Genomic DNA, 19,460 nt, shown 5'->3' with positions numbered 1-19,460 from the left:
GATGGCAACAACTCAAAATATTCACAATTCGTCAAATAAATGAATTTAATACTGTACATGAAGTGAGCATTCAACATATAAAACACTATGTGCTTGAGGCAAAGATATTCATCATGGAACAGGTAATGCAATGAAAAAGGCACAGTTTTATACTTTTGAAATACCACATGCCCACAAGGAATGTCATGAAGCGAAAATATAATCAATATAGATCATATCCACAACACACACAAGGCCAAAGGTGGTATACACTTCTGAACAAAACTGCATGTCAGTGCTATGTATTCAATGAAATTGTGTGAATGATACAATAGTGCGACATTCATTAAGTGGGTCACTGCAGGGCATTCATCATGGCCTGGGCTTGTTTGAGTTCTGAAAAACAGTTAAAGGGTGCATAATAAAATACCATCTTAATCATCATCATTATCATTACATTCAAAGTCTCTGGATTATAGTGATCTGCCATTCTCAATTTGAAATGTTTAGGGATGGTGTGTGTGGTGTTGGTGGTGGATTGACAAAGTACATCTGCCAATATTGAAACAAATGAAATGATGATTCAGTGCCTATGGTCTACCAAGGGAATAAATCAATGTAGCATTAAGTTAATTTTGCCTATAAGAATTTAGCAGAAACATTAAGTTAATAATCTACACAGATACATTTTTTATCAGTGCTAACTGATGTAGAATTAACTGCTACCTTCAGACTCCTCTGTTTTATAGCTAGTATATTCTTCCTCATTTTTGTAAGTCACTCTGGATAAAACCGTGTGTTTGATGAATAAATGCAAATGTAGCATTGCTAGCTTCCTACATTACCAGATGACATGGGGCATCTTATCTGTGGTGCTACTTGCAAGACATCGGGACTATAAGATGTTAAAGCCCATCATGTGGCAGTGTACTGACCTGTCAGGAGCACTCTGAACTTGTCTGCTGAGATGGACACCACGGTGGTCTGTGTGGAGCCCGACTCTGGCTCCTGGGCCTGTAGTCGGAGCTGCACCAGCGGCTCGTTCACCTCTTTCAGCTCGCTGGAGCTCAGCGTGTAGTCGACCCGCCAGGCCACGGACTCCAGACGACCCACTGAGACACAGGGAGAAGAAGGGGAGGGAAGGGAGGGATGGATCTATGTTTACGTTTCCACAAATGAAACGTTACTAACTAAATCAAGAACTTTGTGAAGGTGTAAGCAGTGGTGTCAAATTGAAAACACATATACATACACTTGATAAATAGAGTGCGGTTGTTAAGTATTGGGTGAATTTTAGATGGGAAGCCATCGCTAGCAGTCAACACATCTCATAACCTAGATTTAGAGGGGTATACTGTACTCTGTCATCCAAATGGGTAAGTAACCACTGGCCCCACAAAACCTTAATCCTAACTCTGCGTGACCCAATATCTCAGACATCAATGAGAGTTGCATATTACGAACTACTGTAGATCCCACTTCTCCAGAATGATGGGATTTGGTTAGAACCAGCAGCAAAGATTCTACTCTCCAAGATCTTTGATCAGTAGTGTGTCATTTGCCAGTCTGTACTTACGTCGCAAACTGCTTTCCCTTAGTTTATCCTGAAGGGCCGTGTGCTTGTCTTCATAGGATTTGCATAACCCTGTGGTGTGTTCTGAGGAATTAGGATATAAAAAGACTGTGATATGAAGAACCTGAACTTCTAAAATAATTAAAACAAATGGTCAATGCAATGCCCAAGGTAACAATATTTGGAGACATTTTGTGTCTAAAGATTTTAATCCAATCAACTTTCTAAAGAATGCTGACACCTCTATAAAATGACTCTGCAACTTTACCTTTAGGTAAGCCTAGCTGCTGAAGCTCACTTGATAGAGATTCACTATCCACGTCATGCTTTGCAGCGCTGGTGAGAATGAAACTAAGCACAGCAATACTGGCTTTGATGTCTCCCAACTCTGCAACAGATGTGAATGTAAGTTGGGGAAACTCAATGCAACAGCATTAAGGATTGCCATGAGGTTAGAACTTGAGATAACCGTCTTACCAAATTTTGCATCCGATGTCAACTTCTCAACTTTATCATACTGAAAGGAGAAATCGGTAGATCTGTGTCAGGGTGGATGGAAATTACATCATGTATGCTGAAGTTGAAATCAAATAGACATTCAACATCACTTACGTCAATGCCATCCTCTAAAAGATCTTTCAACACTTGAACACAGAGGAGTTTCATTTTCACGCTGGACTACAGAGGACAACAGAGGACAGGATCAGAAGAAAAATAATTCAACCAACTCTATGTAATCCATCAACAATACAGCAAGAGATCACGAGAAAATTAGGGAAGTTTGCTTACCAATTTAGCCAGCGTGCTTATTTCTGCAAGAACCCAGTCTGGACAGTCCAAATCACCACAGAAGCGGAATCGCTATAAGAAGACAATATCTTAACTGAATACACCATGTATTTCTTAACGTGCACAACATTTTCTTCAGCCCTTTACAACTAACTGACGTTAGCTTATGGTTAGCACAAGCTAAATTAGGTATACAATGGCCATAATAATCATAATCAGACGGCGTTCCTGTGGGAAATATCTCAGGCAATTACACAATTAAATATAGCTTAATATGACGTTGACTTTTCTAAATGTAAATAGAAACACATTTTGAAATACCATTTTGTTGATGTGCTAAGCACCCGCGTCAGCTGAGTGAAAATTTCTTCGTCTGTTTCTGTTTGTAGCCTGTTTGAGCTGGTAGCAGCCTATAGCGACATCACGTGGTCGGGAGTCAGAGTTTCCCAGTTTTATTGCACACCAGACCAAGTACATGTCGTCCACCAGACAGCTATATTAGGAGTATTTGGCTGAATTTGATCAATAGAATATGGTTCTGCTTTCTATACTCTCAAACATCAAAGCAGGGTTCTCAAGCTCAGCTTGGAGTGAAATAGAGAGTAAGAGTAGGTAATAATTGTTATGTCTGCAAAGATGTGAACTTTGTCAAAATTAGTATTAGTATTTTTTTTCAATGATTTATGGAAAGAAACAATCCTTTGAGGCCTCAGCAGTGTAATTTGTCACAATAAGGCCCAATCGTCCGTCATGTTTTTGTGGCATTTTCCAGGACAGTCAGGGATTTTTACCCATATCTGTGTGTGTGTGTGTGTGTGTGTGTGTGTGTGTGTGTGTTTGTGTGTGTGTGTGTGTGTGTGTGTGTGTGTGTGTGTGTGTGTGTGTGTGTGTGTGTGTGGACCAGTGTGTATGTATGTGGGTGTGTGTGTTCTGTGTTCATATCTTTTGTCACAAGCCTATGTATGTGTGCACAATAGGTCATTTGACCCAGCAGTGGCTCCCTATGAACCAAATTACACAAAACTTGGCATACATTCAGAGGGTATCATAATGATCAAAATGTTGTGCCGTTTTGAACCTGTCAACCAGAGACACACCTGTGATTACAATGCCTCATTTTTGCCTCTTCATTTTTTACAAAGTGGCGCTACATGAAATGAGTGGTCATGGGATGGGATGACATGGCCCTTGGATGCCAACATACAAAACATATTGGTCATCCTAGGCCCATACAGCTCTCGAGATATTCACAGAAAAGTATGTCCAGTCATCTACAGTAGGCTAAGCCAGTTTGTGCACAATCAATCACTAAATGTACACAGAGGCTAAATTAATTTATTGTCTGATTATTGCGTTTTACTAGGTGGCGCTATAGGCCTACATGGAATGAGTGGTTATGGGATGGGTTGATGGCCCCTTAAGACCAACATGGGATATCTCATGAAAACTGTGCGTCCGCCCGCGCTACCCTCCTTTCGGGTGCACCACGGTCTTTCAGTGTCAGGGTAATCCTTGAAATATTAGGCTACTGATGCGAAAAAAACGATAATAAAAACCCTGATCTTCTTCGCTAGCACGGCGGAATTAATAGCCGTCATGCAAATGAACAGCCAAATGGCTTTATTTATTAGGCTTGATATATATCTGTGGAAATTCGCGAACGAGTTATTCCAGAAAGGCACTTGTCACATTACATTTCAGCTTGATTAAAGCAGTCAAATGGGATAGGAGAGTCTCTGTGGTGAGCGACGCAGGCACGGCCACGCAGAACTTATAGGTTGTCCTGTCCAGTCCACACTGCGTGGACACGCACAGTCGCACACTGAGTGGATTCGACTAGGCAGTACTGGGCGGGGCGGAGCGAGGAATCATTGAAGACAGTGCGCTGAAGAGAAATGCTTTAATGTTGTGAAGAAATGGGAACCCATACTACATGAAGTTCATCAACCAAAATGCGACCGTTTCTGTCCGAGTTACGCTTTTGTGTATGGAGCTTCATCGTAACATTTGTGTTTTGTGGGAACCCACTGAATATTCCAAGACTCAGTGTGCGTCAGGGTAAGTTGACCGTTTAATTTGTCATCTTGGAACAGAGTAGCCTATCTTTTCCATTGGGACAAAATGTGTAGCCTATTGTATTATTTTCACTATACCTGTAAGTGGCGCTGAGTGTAGCTATCATTACTTTACTATAGTTCAGACATGCATCATCATTGGTCAGCTGAAGATCTTCTGAAGTGTTGTTGTTGGAGTTGTAGTGGTCTGCATTTAGTATTTGGTAATTGATAAACTATGCGTAATTTCAGGGAAAATACTAACTTTTCTCAGTTTAAATCTATGACATTAGAAAAGGCACTGCGTTAGAAATCATTTTGTAAAGCCGCTTGGATTAAGCGCATTAAGAAAAGCGGGCACTTAGACTAATCTGAAGTCTCTGTTCTAAATTACATTAAACATCTGAAAGTGTAGGACACACCATTTTCAGCAATACATACAAAACACAAATAGAATAACTGCACATCTCTCAACTGTATTCAGCAGAATAGGCTAGACCGAACGCTTCTTTTTTCCCCTTTGCAGATGGAGTTCAAGACCGCTTTCCATACGACAGAAATTTAAGTCACACCGTGTTTTATTATCAAGAGAAATCTGACAGTCTCTTTATTGGAGGAACTAACTACGTGCTACAGATACATTTACAAAACGGCCATGTTTTGGAGGTAGGTTAGATGCCATCATGTCCTCACCTGAGAGACTTCTTATTGCGCATCTCAGCCGTCCATAGCCGAGGTTGTGAGTCCAGAAATGGCACCAAATGTTTAGTGTAAAAGTTCTAGAGAATCATTGAGCCATGCGCTGAGCGTACTTTTTACTATCCTTCCTTAAAGACCAAGTGCGCCAAGAATGATTGTGCTGATTCCTATCTGACTTGATTCATCTGGTGATATACTGTATATTATTCCAGACTCAAGATACTCTCTGCTTACTGATCAAATTCCTGTTATCACTTGGTTACAAATTCTGAACATTGTAATGTTCTACATTGTGTCCTCTATGTTTTATTGCCCTTTTATGCTATACTGTATATTATTAACTTATAATAGACTAATAGAAACAAGAGCAGTCATGCCACTGCAGACCCTTGTCCCCATCTCGCAGTTTTAAAAATAGTGAAGCTAAGTTGAGATATGGTTACTTTGAAAATTTGAAGTGAATCGGACCAGTTTTTTAGTTTATGTGAGTGGACGCAGGCAGGCACGCACGCACCCACGCACGCACGCACACACACACACACACACACACACACACACACACACACACACACACACACACACACACACACACACACACACACACACAAGACAAATGGACCTGCCACCTACTGGCTAATGAGGGTGAAGTAGTGTGAGACCTACTCCAAATACTCAAGTTAAATAATTGTAGACATTGCAGAATTGAAGATTGAAGAGAGAAATAGCTGAAATGACCTGTTTCTTTTTGCAGAACTATACACTTTCATCGAACCAGTCCTGCAGAGAGGTGAGTTTTTGTATGTATTTTTATTTGGTATTATTTAATTCTGTGTGGCTTCCAAGCATAGCTTTCCACAAGTAGTTGTATGTAACCTTAATTTGACTCTTTTTGTCAGTGAAATAGTAGGCTTTAATGGGCTGAATTGTATATAATGGTATTCATCCATAAACAAGTCATAAAGCTTGTTCTTGGTTTAGGGCCCCTGTGAAAATGTTGTCACAACAATTGAAGACTTCCTGGACAGCTTGTTGGTCTGTGGTACTGATGGAGAGTGGCGACAGTGCTGGAGGCTGGTAAGGAATTACGCACACACGTACACACACGTACACACACACATACACACACACACACACACACACACTAAAGCGCACACACAAACCAATGAAGTCTTTCTCAATAAACACACTAATACGTGCCCGCAATGTGACTAAGGTTAACATACCGTAAGCCATAAACGTAGTTAACTATAAACATATTGATCGTTAATATGAATGACAACGTTCACACATAAACTATAAAGATAACTACATGAAGAACAACATTGTTGAGGATCACTTTCAAACCGATTTTTAGAACGATAAAAAGCTAACAGCTAATCCGAACCCAGCACATTTTAACCATCACATTCATTTACACAAGGAGAGACTTTTCTTGGCGTTGGTCAGTGTGGAAGCTTTTTGGTCATCATTATGGTATAGTTATCTCTATCGTTAGCATTATTGTGGTGTGAATGTCCCTTAAGATTTAGACCCAACTCTTCATTTTGAAGTCTCTCCTGTAATCATAGTTTATGATTAAACTAAGTGAAGTTGCACTGGTAATTTCGGGTAAACTTTATTGAGTTCCACCTGCTGGTCTATTGCCTTGAAGTTGGCCACATCCTGTGACTTAAAAAACTCATGCAGATTATGTCTGCCAGTCGTATGTGTTCCATGTGTCCCATTGCACATCACGGCGTGCTGAACATGCCTGCTTCCCTCTCCTTCTGTATAGTTTCCCAAAGAGAACAACCGGTCTTCTGAGGTAGTTGCGAGCATTGAGGGGATAGGAATCGCCCCACACACATTCTCCCAGAACTCCTTATCCCTCTCAGTGGGTAAGTAAACCATACCACATGCTTAATGTTACACTCTGATGCAGACCACTGTATTCAGCTCCTGTTTCTGTGGCCAGACCTCAGCACTCATAGGATACCAGCCTTACTGTGGATGGGTGCTTATCTCAAGGCTGAGAATACTTTGGCTGCATGTTTCACCTCATGGTTTCCATCAAGAGGAATTCCAGATTTAGCTGAAATTTTGCTTCTCACTGTAGCCTAAAAAGGCCATTTCACTGATACAAAGTCCTGCACTTGAAAACGGAGTCATATAACTGCATTAGTAAAAGTGAAAAGGAATTCAAGCATTTACTCACGCTTGTACTGTATGAGGCAAGTGGGCCGGAACGGCCAAGACTGGCCAGAACTGTGTTCCGGCATCTCAGATAACAGAGCTGAACTTAACATATTAACACATTAACATAAGGATACCAAAGGGATCTACTAGATCTACTAGGACCGCTGAAAGGTTTATGTTTTCAATATAAGTTCTTATAATTCAGGTATATTTTAACATTTAAATGCATCAATTTTGTGCGGCTTGAAACACAATTCAGTTAGACGTGCTTATTTTTAGCTATGGATATGGAAATATTTGTGCTGTAGCCTTCGCCAGTTATGATGATACTGCAATAAGTTCCCAACCACTAAGCATATTTGCTGAGTTTCACTTCAGATATGGTAAAAACAAGTGTACATTTCAGCACTTTATGCAGAAGTGGTCAGTGTTGTTGTTCAGCTAATCGAAAATAAGATAGTTCGTTTCAGAACAGTTTGGGCTATCCATATCTGGGAGAGTATGATGGGATAATATTTGCATGTCAGGTTTTATATCAAGAAAAAAGTCATTTGTGTTTCTATTTTTTTTTCTCTTCGTATTTTTGCATTAATGTCACTATAGGAGACATGCTAGTAGAAATATATATTCAATATGCGCAAGTGGGATTATCTGGAATCTGTCATTTATTGTTGGTGGGATACTCCATGCATGGCTAAGCAATTTACTAAAATATTTACATTGACCATGTAGAAATGTGTTGCATTTTCAAAACCAGTACAGAGACATGCTTTATAACCTCCGATTTGCCACATGTTGAGTAAAGTGTTTGTGAGATATTTCATTGAGAGTAATGGGTGTGCAGAACTGCAGGCGGAATTGATTACATTTCATGTAAGTTCATTGATAATTTTCTCGTGAGCCATTAATCAAAGCAACTGGTGCTTAGTCTGTGTGATATCTGTGTGACGGGTACTATGCGAGCAATCTAGTTGAACCTGGAATTTAAATTTTACTGGGACATAGCAGTTAAGTGCTTGGGCACCAGTAAAAGGGTCAAGTGACGGTGACGCCCCTGCTAAGGTTGAACATAATTCTACATGATTTAGAAATTCTGTCACTTTGGGCCTCAATTAGAAGAAGTGACTTAGAAGAAGTCTTATTTGACCGACCGAATTGGCACGTCGTCATCATGTGAAATCTGGGATGTTGCGTCAGGGCGTGTGTTTTTCCGCGTACACTATCAAATTGCCTCTCCTTCGGGATCACAGTGTTCAACAAATATCAACCTTTGGCCCCACCTTCACAAACAGGCGTTTTCCCCCCTATTGTCCCCTCCCGATGTCATACTCTCATGGTTCTCCTATTTGATCAGAGTGCACCTCAGCCAGTTCAGATACAGCTGTGTTTATAGTTGCTGTTCTAGCCAGAACAAGTGGATGTCACTTTAACCATTGGAGACAACAAGCAATAATGGCAGACAAGGTTGTTTGAGGACTCATATATCCTGGCCTCCTGAGTAAGCTCGCTTCATTGTTTTATCATTAGTGAGGGATCACTTGTTCCACATGTACAGACTTGCCTGATACTGACCTGCTGTGTGCCGAGTAACAAGCACGAAAGTTCACTAAGCGTTACAACGGCAAGCTCTGATGTGCACAGCAAAGCCTGTATTTCTAGCTTGATGATTTTCACCCGCACATCCAAGTTACAGTAACTTATACAATGTGTCTTTTTCTGCTTCGGAATTAATATTTGAGATGGTGTCATCCCTCTCCAGATGGAGATCTGTACACAGCTGCCCCTTTGTACAAAGATGGCAGCTCCTTGCAGTTCAGAAGGACCGCAGGCAAGCGCACTAACGTGTGGATGTACGACAAATGGGTTACAGGTGAGTGTAACATACATGTAGCACCAGGGGCTAACAATATCAAGATCATGTGTTCAATTCTCAGAGAACACACACCTAAGCCCACCCAAAAAGTGTGTCTGTACTGAAAAGTCACTGGCTAAAAGCAGCTGCTAAATGAATGTTGTGATTGTGTGTAAGGTAAGAGAGAGACTTGTTTGTGCACAAATGCTGATCCCCTCACTTCCCACACTTAGTCATGCCAGCTGACCGTCACCAAAAACGCCAACAATGCCAGCTGTCTACAGCAGTTGGCGGTATTTTAATTGCATACTGCCCTTCTGGAAGTAGCCTTCGTCATCCTATTTTCTGCAGAGATCGTGCTATCGCCCACCTAAAACCCAGTCACCACAATGCCGATTAGACTGTCTGCTTGTCAAAGCTTATCTCCGCTACGCCACAACTGCGCTGCTCTGTTTCTCATTGTAGTGGACTTGTCAGCAACATTGTGACCAGAATGAATCATGACGGTCATGAATGGGGGGAAAAATAAATCTAGTTTCATTGTTCTAGTGTCATTATTGTATTTATTTCTCTCTCTGTTTCTTCCTCTTTCTGTCTCTCTCTCTCTCCCTGTGTGTGTGTGTGCGTGTTTTCTCTCCCTAAAACCCTTGTAGAACCCACCTTTATCTCAGCTTTCTCAGTTCCCCTTGAGAACGACCCTGACAATGAAAAGATTTATGTCTTTGTCCGTGAAAAGAACTCTGATAGCAGTCCAGAGGCTGACCCATGGATTTCCAGAGTGGCTCGAGTGTGCAAGGTATACCTTTATCATTTCAAACACACACACACACACACACACACACACACACACACATTTCCAGAATACTAGATGTAATACAGCTAGTGACAAAGTATGCTTGACATCATGAAGCACTCTCTGGCTTAGTGATCATATTTTCATAGATTGTTCCTATTGTTTTTGTTGATAGTAGACTTCCTGCAATTCACAATGCATGCAGAGGGGTTCTATCACCACTAATGCACAACCTCTATTATTACTCAGTCAATTTGGCCATTAGAACTGGCATGTAATGCAGCTTAAGATATCTTATTTCCGGGATGAGACTGAGTGGATTGAGTATACATTATTGATCCGAGTCATGGAGACTTCTAGAAAGGTGATTCACTATTATGTTAGCCATCAGCTCTCCCGGATGGAAATTAATTTATGAATGGGACCTCCCGGTTGGATCTGTGTAGCTCTGTCTCATGTAGTGTCTTTATGAGCCATGCTGTATCATATCCTGCTCAGGGTTAGATTATTTGGTCAGGGATCTGTGAAGAGTGCGCGTGTCATAGGCTTGTCTGTTTGTTTTATTTTTTGTCAAGTATTTTTATTGTTTTAAAAGGAGTCTTAACATTGAATTAAGAATAGTACAATTCTGAATTCACTCAACTTTTCCCCGCCATCCCACCCATACCAACATTCATGCCAATGTTAAACAAATACATACACATATACATATACACATTACCGACATAATGAAATAGAATTGTAATGTACATGTAGTAATAAATAATACCATTAACAATCAAAAATAACTAAATAAATAATAATAAAAATAATAATAATAACAATAAAATAAATAAATATTCATGCATTAGTTCATGCATTAGTTCATGAGAATTCATGTACCCTTATTATAAAGTGTTACCGAATTTTCTAGAGGATCCCCTTAGAAAGTATTTAATCTTTTCCAGGGAAAAGGGAAAGGGAGCGGTGCGCTCGTTCCAGTTATATTTATATATAGTCTAATGTTTTTGAATTGTTTCATTGTTTCATGTGGAGGTCTTGTTTGTTGTCAGTGTTTTTTTATTGGCTCAGTCTGATTATTGAGAATGGGCCTGCCAAGTGTAGGCCTACTTGGGTGGGAATTCTCTGCCTCTTCCTCAGTCTGTGAGAGCCCTACACCTGGGCTTAAGATTATCAAAGAGAGTGTGATGGCGTGCATGACCGTTCTGTTTGTCCAGCTTTGAGTTGAGCAGAGGTCAATTGAGTTTCATGTTGTTCTATGATGTTGTGTTCCCCACCGCTCCGCAGGCAGATGAGGGCGGGTCCAAGAGGTTCTTCCAGAACATTTGGACCTCATTCCTGAAGGCCCGGCTGGTCTGCGGAATCCCCAGCGAGTCGCTCTACTTCAATCGTCTCCAGGACATCCACGTGCAGCATGATGCTGATTGGAGGAAGACGCGTGTCTACGCTCTGTTCTTCAGTAGCTGGTGCGCTCCGCTTCTCACCTTGTCTTCTATTCTCGGCCCATTTCTTTAATATCAGAAAATATTTGATTGAATAGTCTGTGAGGCCTATCTCTAGGTCCAAGCCACTTTGTTGGTTTCCAGTTGGTTACAGCATTGTTTTATCAAAGCGCACACACACACACACACACACACACACTGAACTGAGGGCAGCCAGAGGTCTGTGAGCAGCAACTTGTTGAATTTGACAAAATAAGTGATGGCTTGGAACCATTTGTTTTGTTTTGTTGTAAATGACCTTAACCGTAACCTGATTATCCTTCTAACATCTCTGTTAAATGTGTACCAGGAACTCAACTGCAGTTTGTATCTACTCCATGGAGGATATCGACAGAGTTTTTGAGACCTCGTCCTTCAAAGGCTACAATGACCCTGTCCCCAGCCCCAGACCAGGAGCGGTAAGGAAGGTTTTTTCTTCCCCTGCATTCCAACAGCTGAACTGCTGGGGTCAGCTTTTCCGCAACCTCGCACACCTGTTGAGCTATATGGTCAGGTTTCACCACTGTGCAGCTGAGTCATTACATGTCAGCTTTTTCAACGCTTCTCAAAAGAGAGCTGCTACAGTATATAGAGAGAATCCAGATGGAGGAAAAAGGCTTGGTCTAATGTAAAAAAAGTTTGACCTTGAACACAGAAGATAGTATTGACAGACTTGCACAAGTGTCAAACCTTCCAGCCAAATGTTTAAAAACATTTCTTGCTTGGGTACCGTTGGGTGTAGTGTTTAGTGGTCGTCGGTATTGTTCCAGTCCTGGTTCCCCCCCAACGTAACATTTTCCTTTTTAGTTTCCCTCATTTCCCTCACATTTGGATTCCTCCCATGACACATAACATATAGATGTGGAAACTCTGAATCTCAAATCAGCCTGTATGACTCATAGTGCGTGTAGTGGGTCCATGGGATTCCCTAATTCCAGGGAAGCGCTGCTGGAATGGAAGTTAGTTTAGTTTAGTTTAGTTTAGTTAGCTATACAGCTAATTTACATCTGTGGTCCCTAGGCAGGAGGCAGTAAAAGAATAAACAAACAATAAACATATAGTATAACATTACACACCCTACTATTACCATTACAAATAACTACACAGTAAAAACAGCAACATCAGATTAAGACAGCCTCATACTAAGACATAACAACACAACATAGACAACAGCAACTTCACACTTAGACATTTTGACATAGAGCAATACACATCCAGTACAAGGGACACATATAACATATTATGACAACACATAAGACAGCACCCAATGACTAATGATCGCATATTTGATTAGCCTTTAGCCATGTCTTCAGGGATAATTCAAACTGACTGAAGGTTGAACTTCCCCTAATATGTACTGGGATGGAATTCCATTTTTCCACTGCTCTGACAGAGAAAACTGACTGGCCAAATGACGCAGGGAACACCCCTTAAATACTGTCAGTAACTTATCTGGCTTTGTTTTTGCATAGTCGTTAGTGTTATGGTGATGGTTATGTTGTAAAAAACACACATTTGGGTGTGCATATGTCAAGAGTGTCCGCCCTCAGAGAACATTTCTTTTCTTTAGCTTGTCATTTTCTTATTTTTGGAGAGACCTTTAACCAGTCAACAATATTGACCTTGTCATTGTATGTGCACCCAGTTTATTAAACCCGTAATGTTGGTGTTGTGAGAAGCTTGCTGTAGTCACAGAATGGGGAGTTGTGGCAGCAAGTGGCCTCTCACTTCCTGTCATTCTTCATTCTCCACCTCCCCCGTCCTGCCACACACCACCACACACAACACAAACACATGCATGCCACAAACACAATCAACAAAGCATGACTTAAAGTTATGTCAGTACCTATGGCAGGCCCTTTGAACATTTATTCTGAGCTTAATCTCCATTGCATGTCTGTTTTTTCAGTGTGTTCGAAACAGCAAGACCCTTCCCATTGCCACCATCACCGTCATCAAGGAGCATTCAGAAATGACCGACTGGATTCATCCCATCTACAGACACACTCCCTTCTACATCAGCAGCAACAACTACACCAAGATTGCAGTGGATCGCATAGAGGCAGCCAACAACAACTCACACAATGTGCTGCTTCTTGCCACTGGTAAGCCGTGTCTGACACCACACACACACGCTACCCCCCCCCCCCCCCCCCCCCCCCCCCACACACACACACACACGCTAACCCCCCTACAAGCCACATCCTGCAGACTTGCCAGCTTGGTATTTCTTCAATTGTGTTTGGTTGCACCAATCAACATTTGGCAGAGAGACCGAATTACATTCACTGCATACTTTCCTTTAAATTGAAACATATGTAGGTTTAAAGATGCTAAACCAAATGGTTTGCACGTTCATTCCACCCTCATATAGAAAATGTTGCAGTGGATGATCAATGTGACTTTTAATGCTGTTGCGCTCGTAGTCAGTGAAGTAGGAACAGCAGGGCAGAGTGAATGTACAGTTCTGAATGGATGTTGAGCATGCCTGGTCCAGTAGCAGGTAGCATAAGGGTGTTGATATCAACACTGAATTATTCATAGCCCTTGCCCACAGGAGCATAGCCCTTGCCTGCAGGAGTGATAACTCATTTGAAAAGACTGATTGACCCAGAGAAGAAGATTCTGTCATTGTCTCCTTGCCTTTGTGATTGTAATGATGTAGGATGAGTTAGCCCATAGAATATCCAGAAGGATGCAAACGAAGAGTTCAGATGCAAAAACCTCTAAAAGCCACTTTTGTCAAAAATTAGATAATGATGGTGAGTGAATGCTCTTCACATATAGTGTAAGTTAATTAAATGATTTAGCTTCAAAACTCACTAAATACCATTCTCTTCCTGGTCTGAAATATTGATTTGTAGGCGAAACCCTATAGGAGCCTGATACAAAATGCTCATTTAAAAGAAAAGTGGTCAGACGGATTTAGAGGCTTTAGGATTTAGAAGAAAAGTCTGTCATGATATTACACAGGCTAACTTGTTCTGTACCAAACAAACGAATAAACAAGCAAAATATGCATTACTGGTAAGATTTTGCATAGATAATGTCTGGGTTTTTATTTTGGCAAGTGTCTCCCCATAGGCCTTGGTGGATTTTTGTGCTTGTTTGATGGAACCTGTCCAAACCTTTGTTATTATAACCGGGTCCTTGGCAGTTTTTGCGAAATGACTACCCGAACCAACCGCTGCACCCAAGATTATGAAATGTTTGTGTTATGCTGGTCTAAAGGGCCCACATCAACCCAGCCCATAAGCAGTTATTTGTGATGCTGCACCCCCAATAAGATTAATCGCCACTATCTTCAGCTGAGATGTTTTGAACTGCACCAAATTGTGTACTTTATGATATTATCATTGGCCTGTAGATAGTGGTGTTGAGCAAAGTGTTGCCGGTAGCGGATGTTGAAATGTACTTTCTGCTGAGATAAGGCAGGACTGATACACACACACACACACACACACACACACACACACACTCCCATGGATAGACACTCACACAGTAGCACACACACTTATACTTAGGCACACCCCCTCCCACACACACACACATAATGAGTTGCAAGAGTAGGAGATGGAGACAAATTGACGAGCATGATTTATTTTTGTGTAGGGAATGTGCAAGACTGAGTAGTGGTCATATGTTGCAATGCTATGCCCTACGTCTAGTTTGTCATTGTCCAATTTCTTCCCCTTGATTGAAGTCACACCGTATCCCAAGTATATACGCTATAGAGTTGAACAAAGTGCTCTTTGTGTGGGGCTGCGGCAGAATTTGTTACTAGTCCCTGGAAATGCAGATGCCCCCCATCAGTGACCAGGCTGATTCCAACCCACATCAATTATTCATGAGCGTCTGTGATGAGTCATTCATGTCTGTCCCGCCTTCCATATGCTCTCTAGATACTGGAACCATCCACAAGATCTTGGAGAATGACCTCAGGCCTTTCATCATCTCAGAGACTCACTTGTACAACCTCTCCGCCCCCATCCAGTCCATGAAGCTCGACTCAAAGAGGGTACGACCACGCCAACACACACACATACACACACACACACACACACACACACACACACGTCCTCACAATACTCTGCCCAGTCAGATGAGGTCATTTGCAGTGTCAGAGTGTGTTAGTTGTGTCATATGGGAGCAGTACACTACCCCTCCCATGACTGGATAGGATCATTAGCAGAATGAGTTTATTTTTACACTATTGCAGTTTGATTGTGTACCATTCCATCATTCAAATCAGGGCCCATAACATAGTCACACTATATAGTCACACACTACTGTAATGTATGTGGTTTGAATATGGTAAACATGTAGATAGACATGCACTGTATGTTGTGCACAAACATTTGTATCTCTTTGGTAAGATGTGTAATAGTTAGGCTAGGTAAAGCCCAGGTGATCTGCTGGCCATTGGATTTCGCCCTGCAGCTCAGGTTGGAAACCTGCACATTTATCTCTCCTGCTTCCTGTCCACGTTTTCTGGAACCAATCACAAACTGGCTTATCCATCAGGCACACCCAGATCTTTGGTTTGCTGATTGGTTGAAGGACTATTTAAATGTGTGCAGTGTCAGTTGAACTATGCCCACTGATTGTGCCTCTTGTGCAGTAGAAACACATTAAATAAGATTGAACAGAAATACAAATGTTCAATCTTAAAATATCGAGCTTAGTCTGGTGATAGCCAGGCTATAGTATAGATAGATAGATAGATAGATACAGTAGATACTGTATATACTTTATTGATCCCCAAGGGGAAATCCAAGGTCCCAGTAGCTTAAGACACCACACATAACATACACTACAATGTAAAGAGGATGCTAAAATAACAAATCAACATGACTAAAAAGAACAGTAAAATATACTAACGATAAAGTATGATGTTTGTGTGATAACTCAGCCAAAGCGCAGGGCCTGAACCCAAGTCAGATTTTGGCAAGATACATTCAAAGGTCAGCTGTAGTCATAAATGCAGAGCACTGATACTTGTTTCCGTTCGCAGAGGAGGCTAATCGTGGGATATCCAGGGCAGATGTCATATTTGGACTTGCAGCGGTGCCAGGATTATAACAAGTCCTGTGAGGACTGTGTCCTGGCTCGCGACCCCTACTGCTCGTGGACGCCTCGAGGATGCACCGCTGAAATGCCGTAAGTCTTGACCACGAAGTTTATGCTGTTGAGAATGCACTGGTATGTGTGCAGTGTGTTTTGATCTGATGTCTGCAGGTTTCAGAGCAGAATGTTTCAGGGGATTATGATGAATTACGATGCATTAAATGTTCACAGTATTTCATTTTTATTTGACGTTTTTTTGCAGTCGGGGTATTCAGAACATTGCAGACGGCGAGACAGACGTATGCCACAATATATCTGGTAGAGATCATCTTAACTATTCATTTGGCTGTTGCACTGAACATGAATTATAACTTAATATGATGTGACTTCCAGGACAGATTCCAGCTGTTCCTGATTCTTTTATGACTCAACGGCATGTTTTGGTCAGACATATGGAATTATTGTGTCTCATGTTAGTCAACACCCATTTCTGACTTTGTTTCCCACAGACGCCTCCACAGCACCCAGACGCTCCACCCGAACCAAGAGAGCGACGCCCCTGATGTCCTCGCCAGACGTCCAGAGACTGGTGCACTCTGTCCCGCTGGACTTCCCCTTCTACCTGTCCTGCCCCATCGAGTCGCACCACGCCACCTACACCTGGGAGCACGAGGGCCGCAGTAGCAGCGCCTGCCAGCAGGCCGGCTCCAACTGCCTGCACCTCATCCCCGCCATGGGCGCCGAAAACTACGGCAACTACACCTGTGTCTCCTTGGAGCGCGACTACACCAAGGTGGTGAAGCAGTATCAGCTGCTGAAGCAGGAACGTCCTGTTCCTCCTACTCCTAAGTCCACGGTCATCTCGCCCAAGGTCAGAGGAGATGCGGCAAAGATCACATCACACCTTACGTCAGGGCTTATGATCGTACTGATGGTGGTGCTCCTTTTAATGATGGAAGCTTTAGATTAGACTGTATCTATCTGACGGTTTTCTTTCTCTCGCTGTTTCTTCATAACATTTCTAGCCATATCTTTTTTTTGTTGGGAGTGGGATGAGAGAGAAATATTTTCACCCGATAAAATTAGATGGCTGTATTTAAAATACCCTAATTGGAAAGAATGACCCACATTGGAAAGAAGGAAGTGTGCGTATGCACAGCATGAGGGGAAAATGTAAGGGACAGATTTTTGAAGGCAAGGAAGAAGCTGAAGAGAAGAAGCCGCTCAGCAGGCAGTGAATGTCTAAGTCCACATACTCCAAGCAGACTACGGAGTCAAAATCGGAAACATCTGTCTCCAGCTGTCTGTGTCTGTGCATGTGTCCACAAGGGAGCGGAATAATCAAGGCCTTGCTCAGTGGACGTTCAGCCAATGGTGTGGGTCACAGTGTACTCGGGGGAGATGGGAGTCCCGTGAGCATGACGGTGAGAGGTTGTGGACGGAGTCAACCCGGCTGAAGAAAGCATCTTGAGGGCTTTGACGTTCCAAGTTAATTGGTCAGTAGCAGAAGCCAGAGGATTGCTTTGGCCATCATTAGTGTCCGTCATCCCCATCAGCTGCATGGTTACTGAAAGCACGCTGGTCTTCTATGGCCTGTAGATGCCTGATAGAGACCAACTTGGTTCAAGTAGACTGAAGTCAGTATTTGTCATTAGGGGTATGAGAGCAATAGTGCAATGTTCACTTTGAGTGCACTGAAATAGTAGTCTGGCTATCACCATATTAGATCAATCGTTTAAGATTGAACATTAGGAGTCTGTGCTTTATTTCTACTGCACAAGAGGCGTGATCAATGGGCATAGTTCAAATGACTCCGTATGCTTGGATAGTCCTTCAACCAATCAGACCAACGGTCCGAGTGCGCCTTTTGGATAAGCTAGTTTGTGATTGAACCCAAAGGTTGTGAACAGAAAGTGAGGGAGATAGATGTACAAGTTTCCAGCCTGAGCTGCCAAGTGAAATCCAAATTCGTCAGGCAGGGTTCACCCAGCCTACTGAAATAGACCATGGAAAGGGAAAGTGTTAGCATGTTGGTGATAATTAAGTGGACACAGACATAATGTCTATTTAGTGGAGATTCATAGTCATTCATATATAAAATTCTCCGTGCTCTCAACACACAACAGAAGGGCAGATTGGGGTCCATTATAGAGAGCCACTGCATGGCATCAGGGGGACTGAAAGTGAAGTTCATTATGTTCACGGCCATGCTGTTCCTCTGGACAGGGCGTACAAAGGACCAAACAGGAAGTGTTTCCATAACCCATGAGAATACTCTAATCTAAATTGGTCTACACAATAACGGTGAAGGTGAGATCATGGATGAGGAATACTATGCCTGTGTTAGTCCACTTAGACATTATTTGACCAACTGATTTATTGATAATATTTATTTGTGTTATTTATGCTTTATGTTACAATACCTTTCAATGATTTTGTGCTCAACAACATTAAATATATTAATAATATATAAACTTTCCTGTTCATATTTGTTTGATTAGAAATGTTGACTTTTATTAATATTTTTTCACTACCATGCGACAGCTCTGACCTAAAAAGCTTTATTATTATTATTTTCAATAAAACATTATTTTTAGACATGCTCGCTGTCTTCCATTGCTGTATGTCATTGTGGAATCAATACTGCGTGTGTCCACAGAGAAGAGAGTAAGCTCATGGAAAAACCATCAGTAGTTTCAGGGAACCGCAGACACGCAACACCTTTGTTCTCCTTTGTCAATATTTCATCAGGCCATGCAGTGAAGCAGATAGCATGTGCAGTGTAGTGTTTACATTATTCAGGGGGTTGAGAGACACAGGTGCACAGGTGTGATGCCACACAGTGGGTGAGGCGCCGTGTGGAAAGTTGAGTTGAGCCAGTAATAATGTGTTTGTGCACTAGGTAATAGTATGGCTTTGCATTGGGATTGTGGTATAATGACTAGGTGGTTCATGAAGGCAATTCTTCACAACATAGGGCCAAAGGCGGGGTCCACTT

General features: G+C 41.9%; 2 protein-coding genes across 2 annotated transcripts; one reads left to right on the top strand and one right to left on the bottom strand.

Moving 5' to 3' along the window:
• Positions 1-20: 20 nt before the first annotated feature.
• Positions 21-2,789, bottom strand: commd4 (COMM domain containing 4). Its single transcript, XM_062547134.1, has 8 exons — positions 2,663-2,789; positions 2,342-2,413; positions 2,165-2,230; positions 2,030-2,069; positions 1,821-1,940; positions 1,556-1,636; positions 915-1,091; positions 21-375 (listed from the first exon to the last, which is right to left on the bottom strand). Exons 1-8 carry the CDS (start codon positions 2,663-2,665, stop codon positions 335-337), a joined length of 600 nt encoding a protein of 199 aa, XP_062403118.1. The 5' UTR covers positions 2,666-2,789; the 3' UTR covers positions 21-334.
• Positions 2,790-4,222: 1,433 nt separating this feature from the next.
• sema7a (semaphorin 7A) lies at positions 4,223-19,060 on the top strand. The gene is made up of 14 exons (XM_062547573.1): positions 4,223-4,399; positions 4,922-5,061; positions 5,846-5,881; positions 6,073-6,168; positions 6,869-6,971; positions 9,029-9,139; positions 9,775-9,917; positions 11,202-11,380; positions 11,706-11,814; positions 13,305-13,500; positions 15,298-15,413; positions 16,410-16,555; positions 16,725-16,780; positions 16,972-19,060. Exons 1-14 carry the CDS (start codon positions 4,294-4,296, stop codon positions 17,430-17,432), a joined length of 1,998 nt encoding a protein of 665 aa, XP_062403557.1. The 5' UTR covers positions 4,223-4,293; the 3' UTR covers positions 17,433-19,060.
• Positions 19,061-19,460: the final 400 nt, after the last annotated feature.

The sequence above is a fragment of the Sardina pilchardus genome, chromosome 10 (genome assembly GCF_963854185.1).
Source record: "Sardina pilchardus chromosome 10, fSarPil1.1, whole genome shotgun sequence".
NCBI lineage: Eukaryota > Metazoa > Chordata > Actinopteri > Clupeiformes > Clupeidae > Sardina > Sardina pilchardus.
The sequence above is the reverse complement of the archived record's forward strand: the minus strand, read 5'-3'. Positions and strand labels throughout refer to the sequence as shown.

Coding starts and splice junctions, on each gene's coding strand:
- commd4 (XM_062547134.1), bottom strand. Junction 2,231..2,341: donor TAAGCACGCTGGCTAAATTG/GTAAGCAAACTT, acceptor TGTCCTCTGTAG/TCCAGCGTGAAAATGAAACT. Junction 1,637..1,820: donor GCAGCTAGGCTTACCTAAAG/GTAAAGTTGCAG, acceptor CTAATTCCTCAG/AACACACCACAGGGTTATGC.
- sema7a (XM_062547573.1), top strand. CDS start 4,294: ATGCGACCGTTTCTGTCCGAGTTACGCTTTTGTGTATGGAGCTTCATC. Junction 9,140..9,774: donor GTACGACAAATGGGTTACAG/GTGAGTGTAACA, acceptor AAACCCTTGTAG/AACCCACCTTTATCTCAGCT. Junction 11,815..13,304: donor CCAGCCCCAGACCAGGAGCG/GTAAGGAAGGTT, acceptor CTGTTTTTTCAG/TGTGTTCGAAACAGCAAGAC.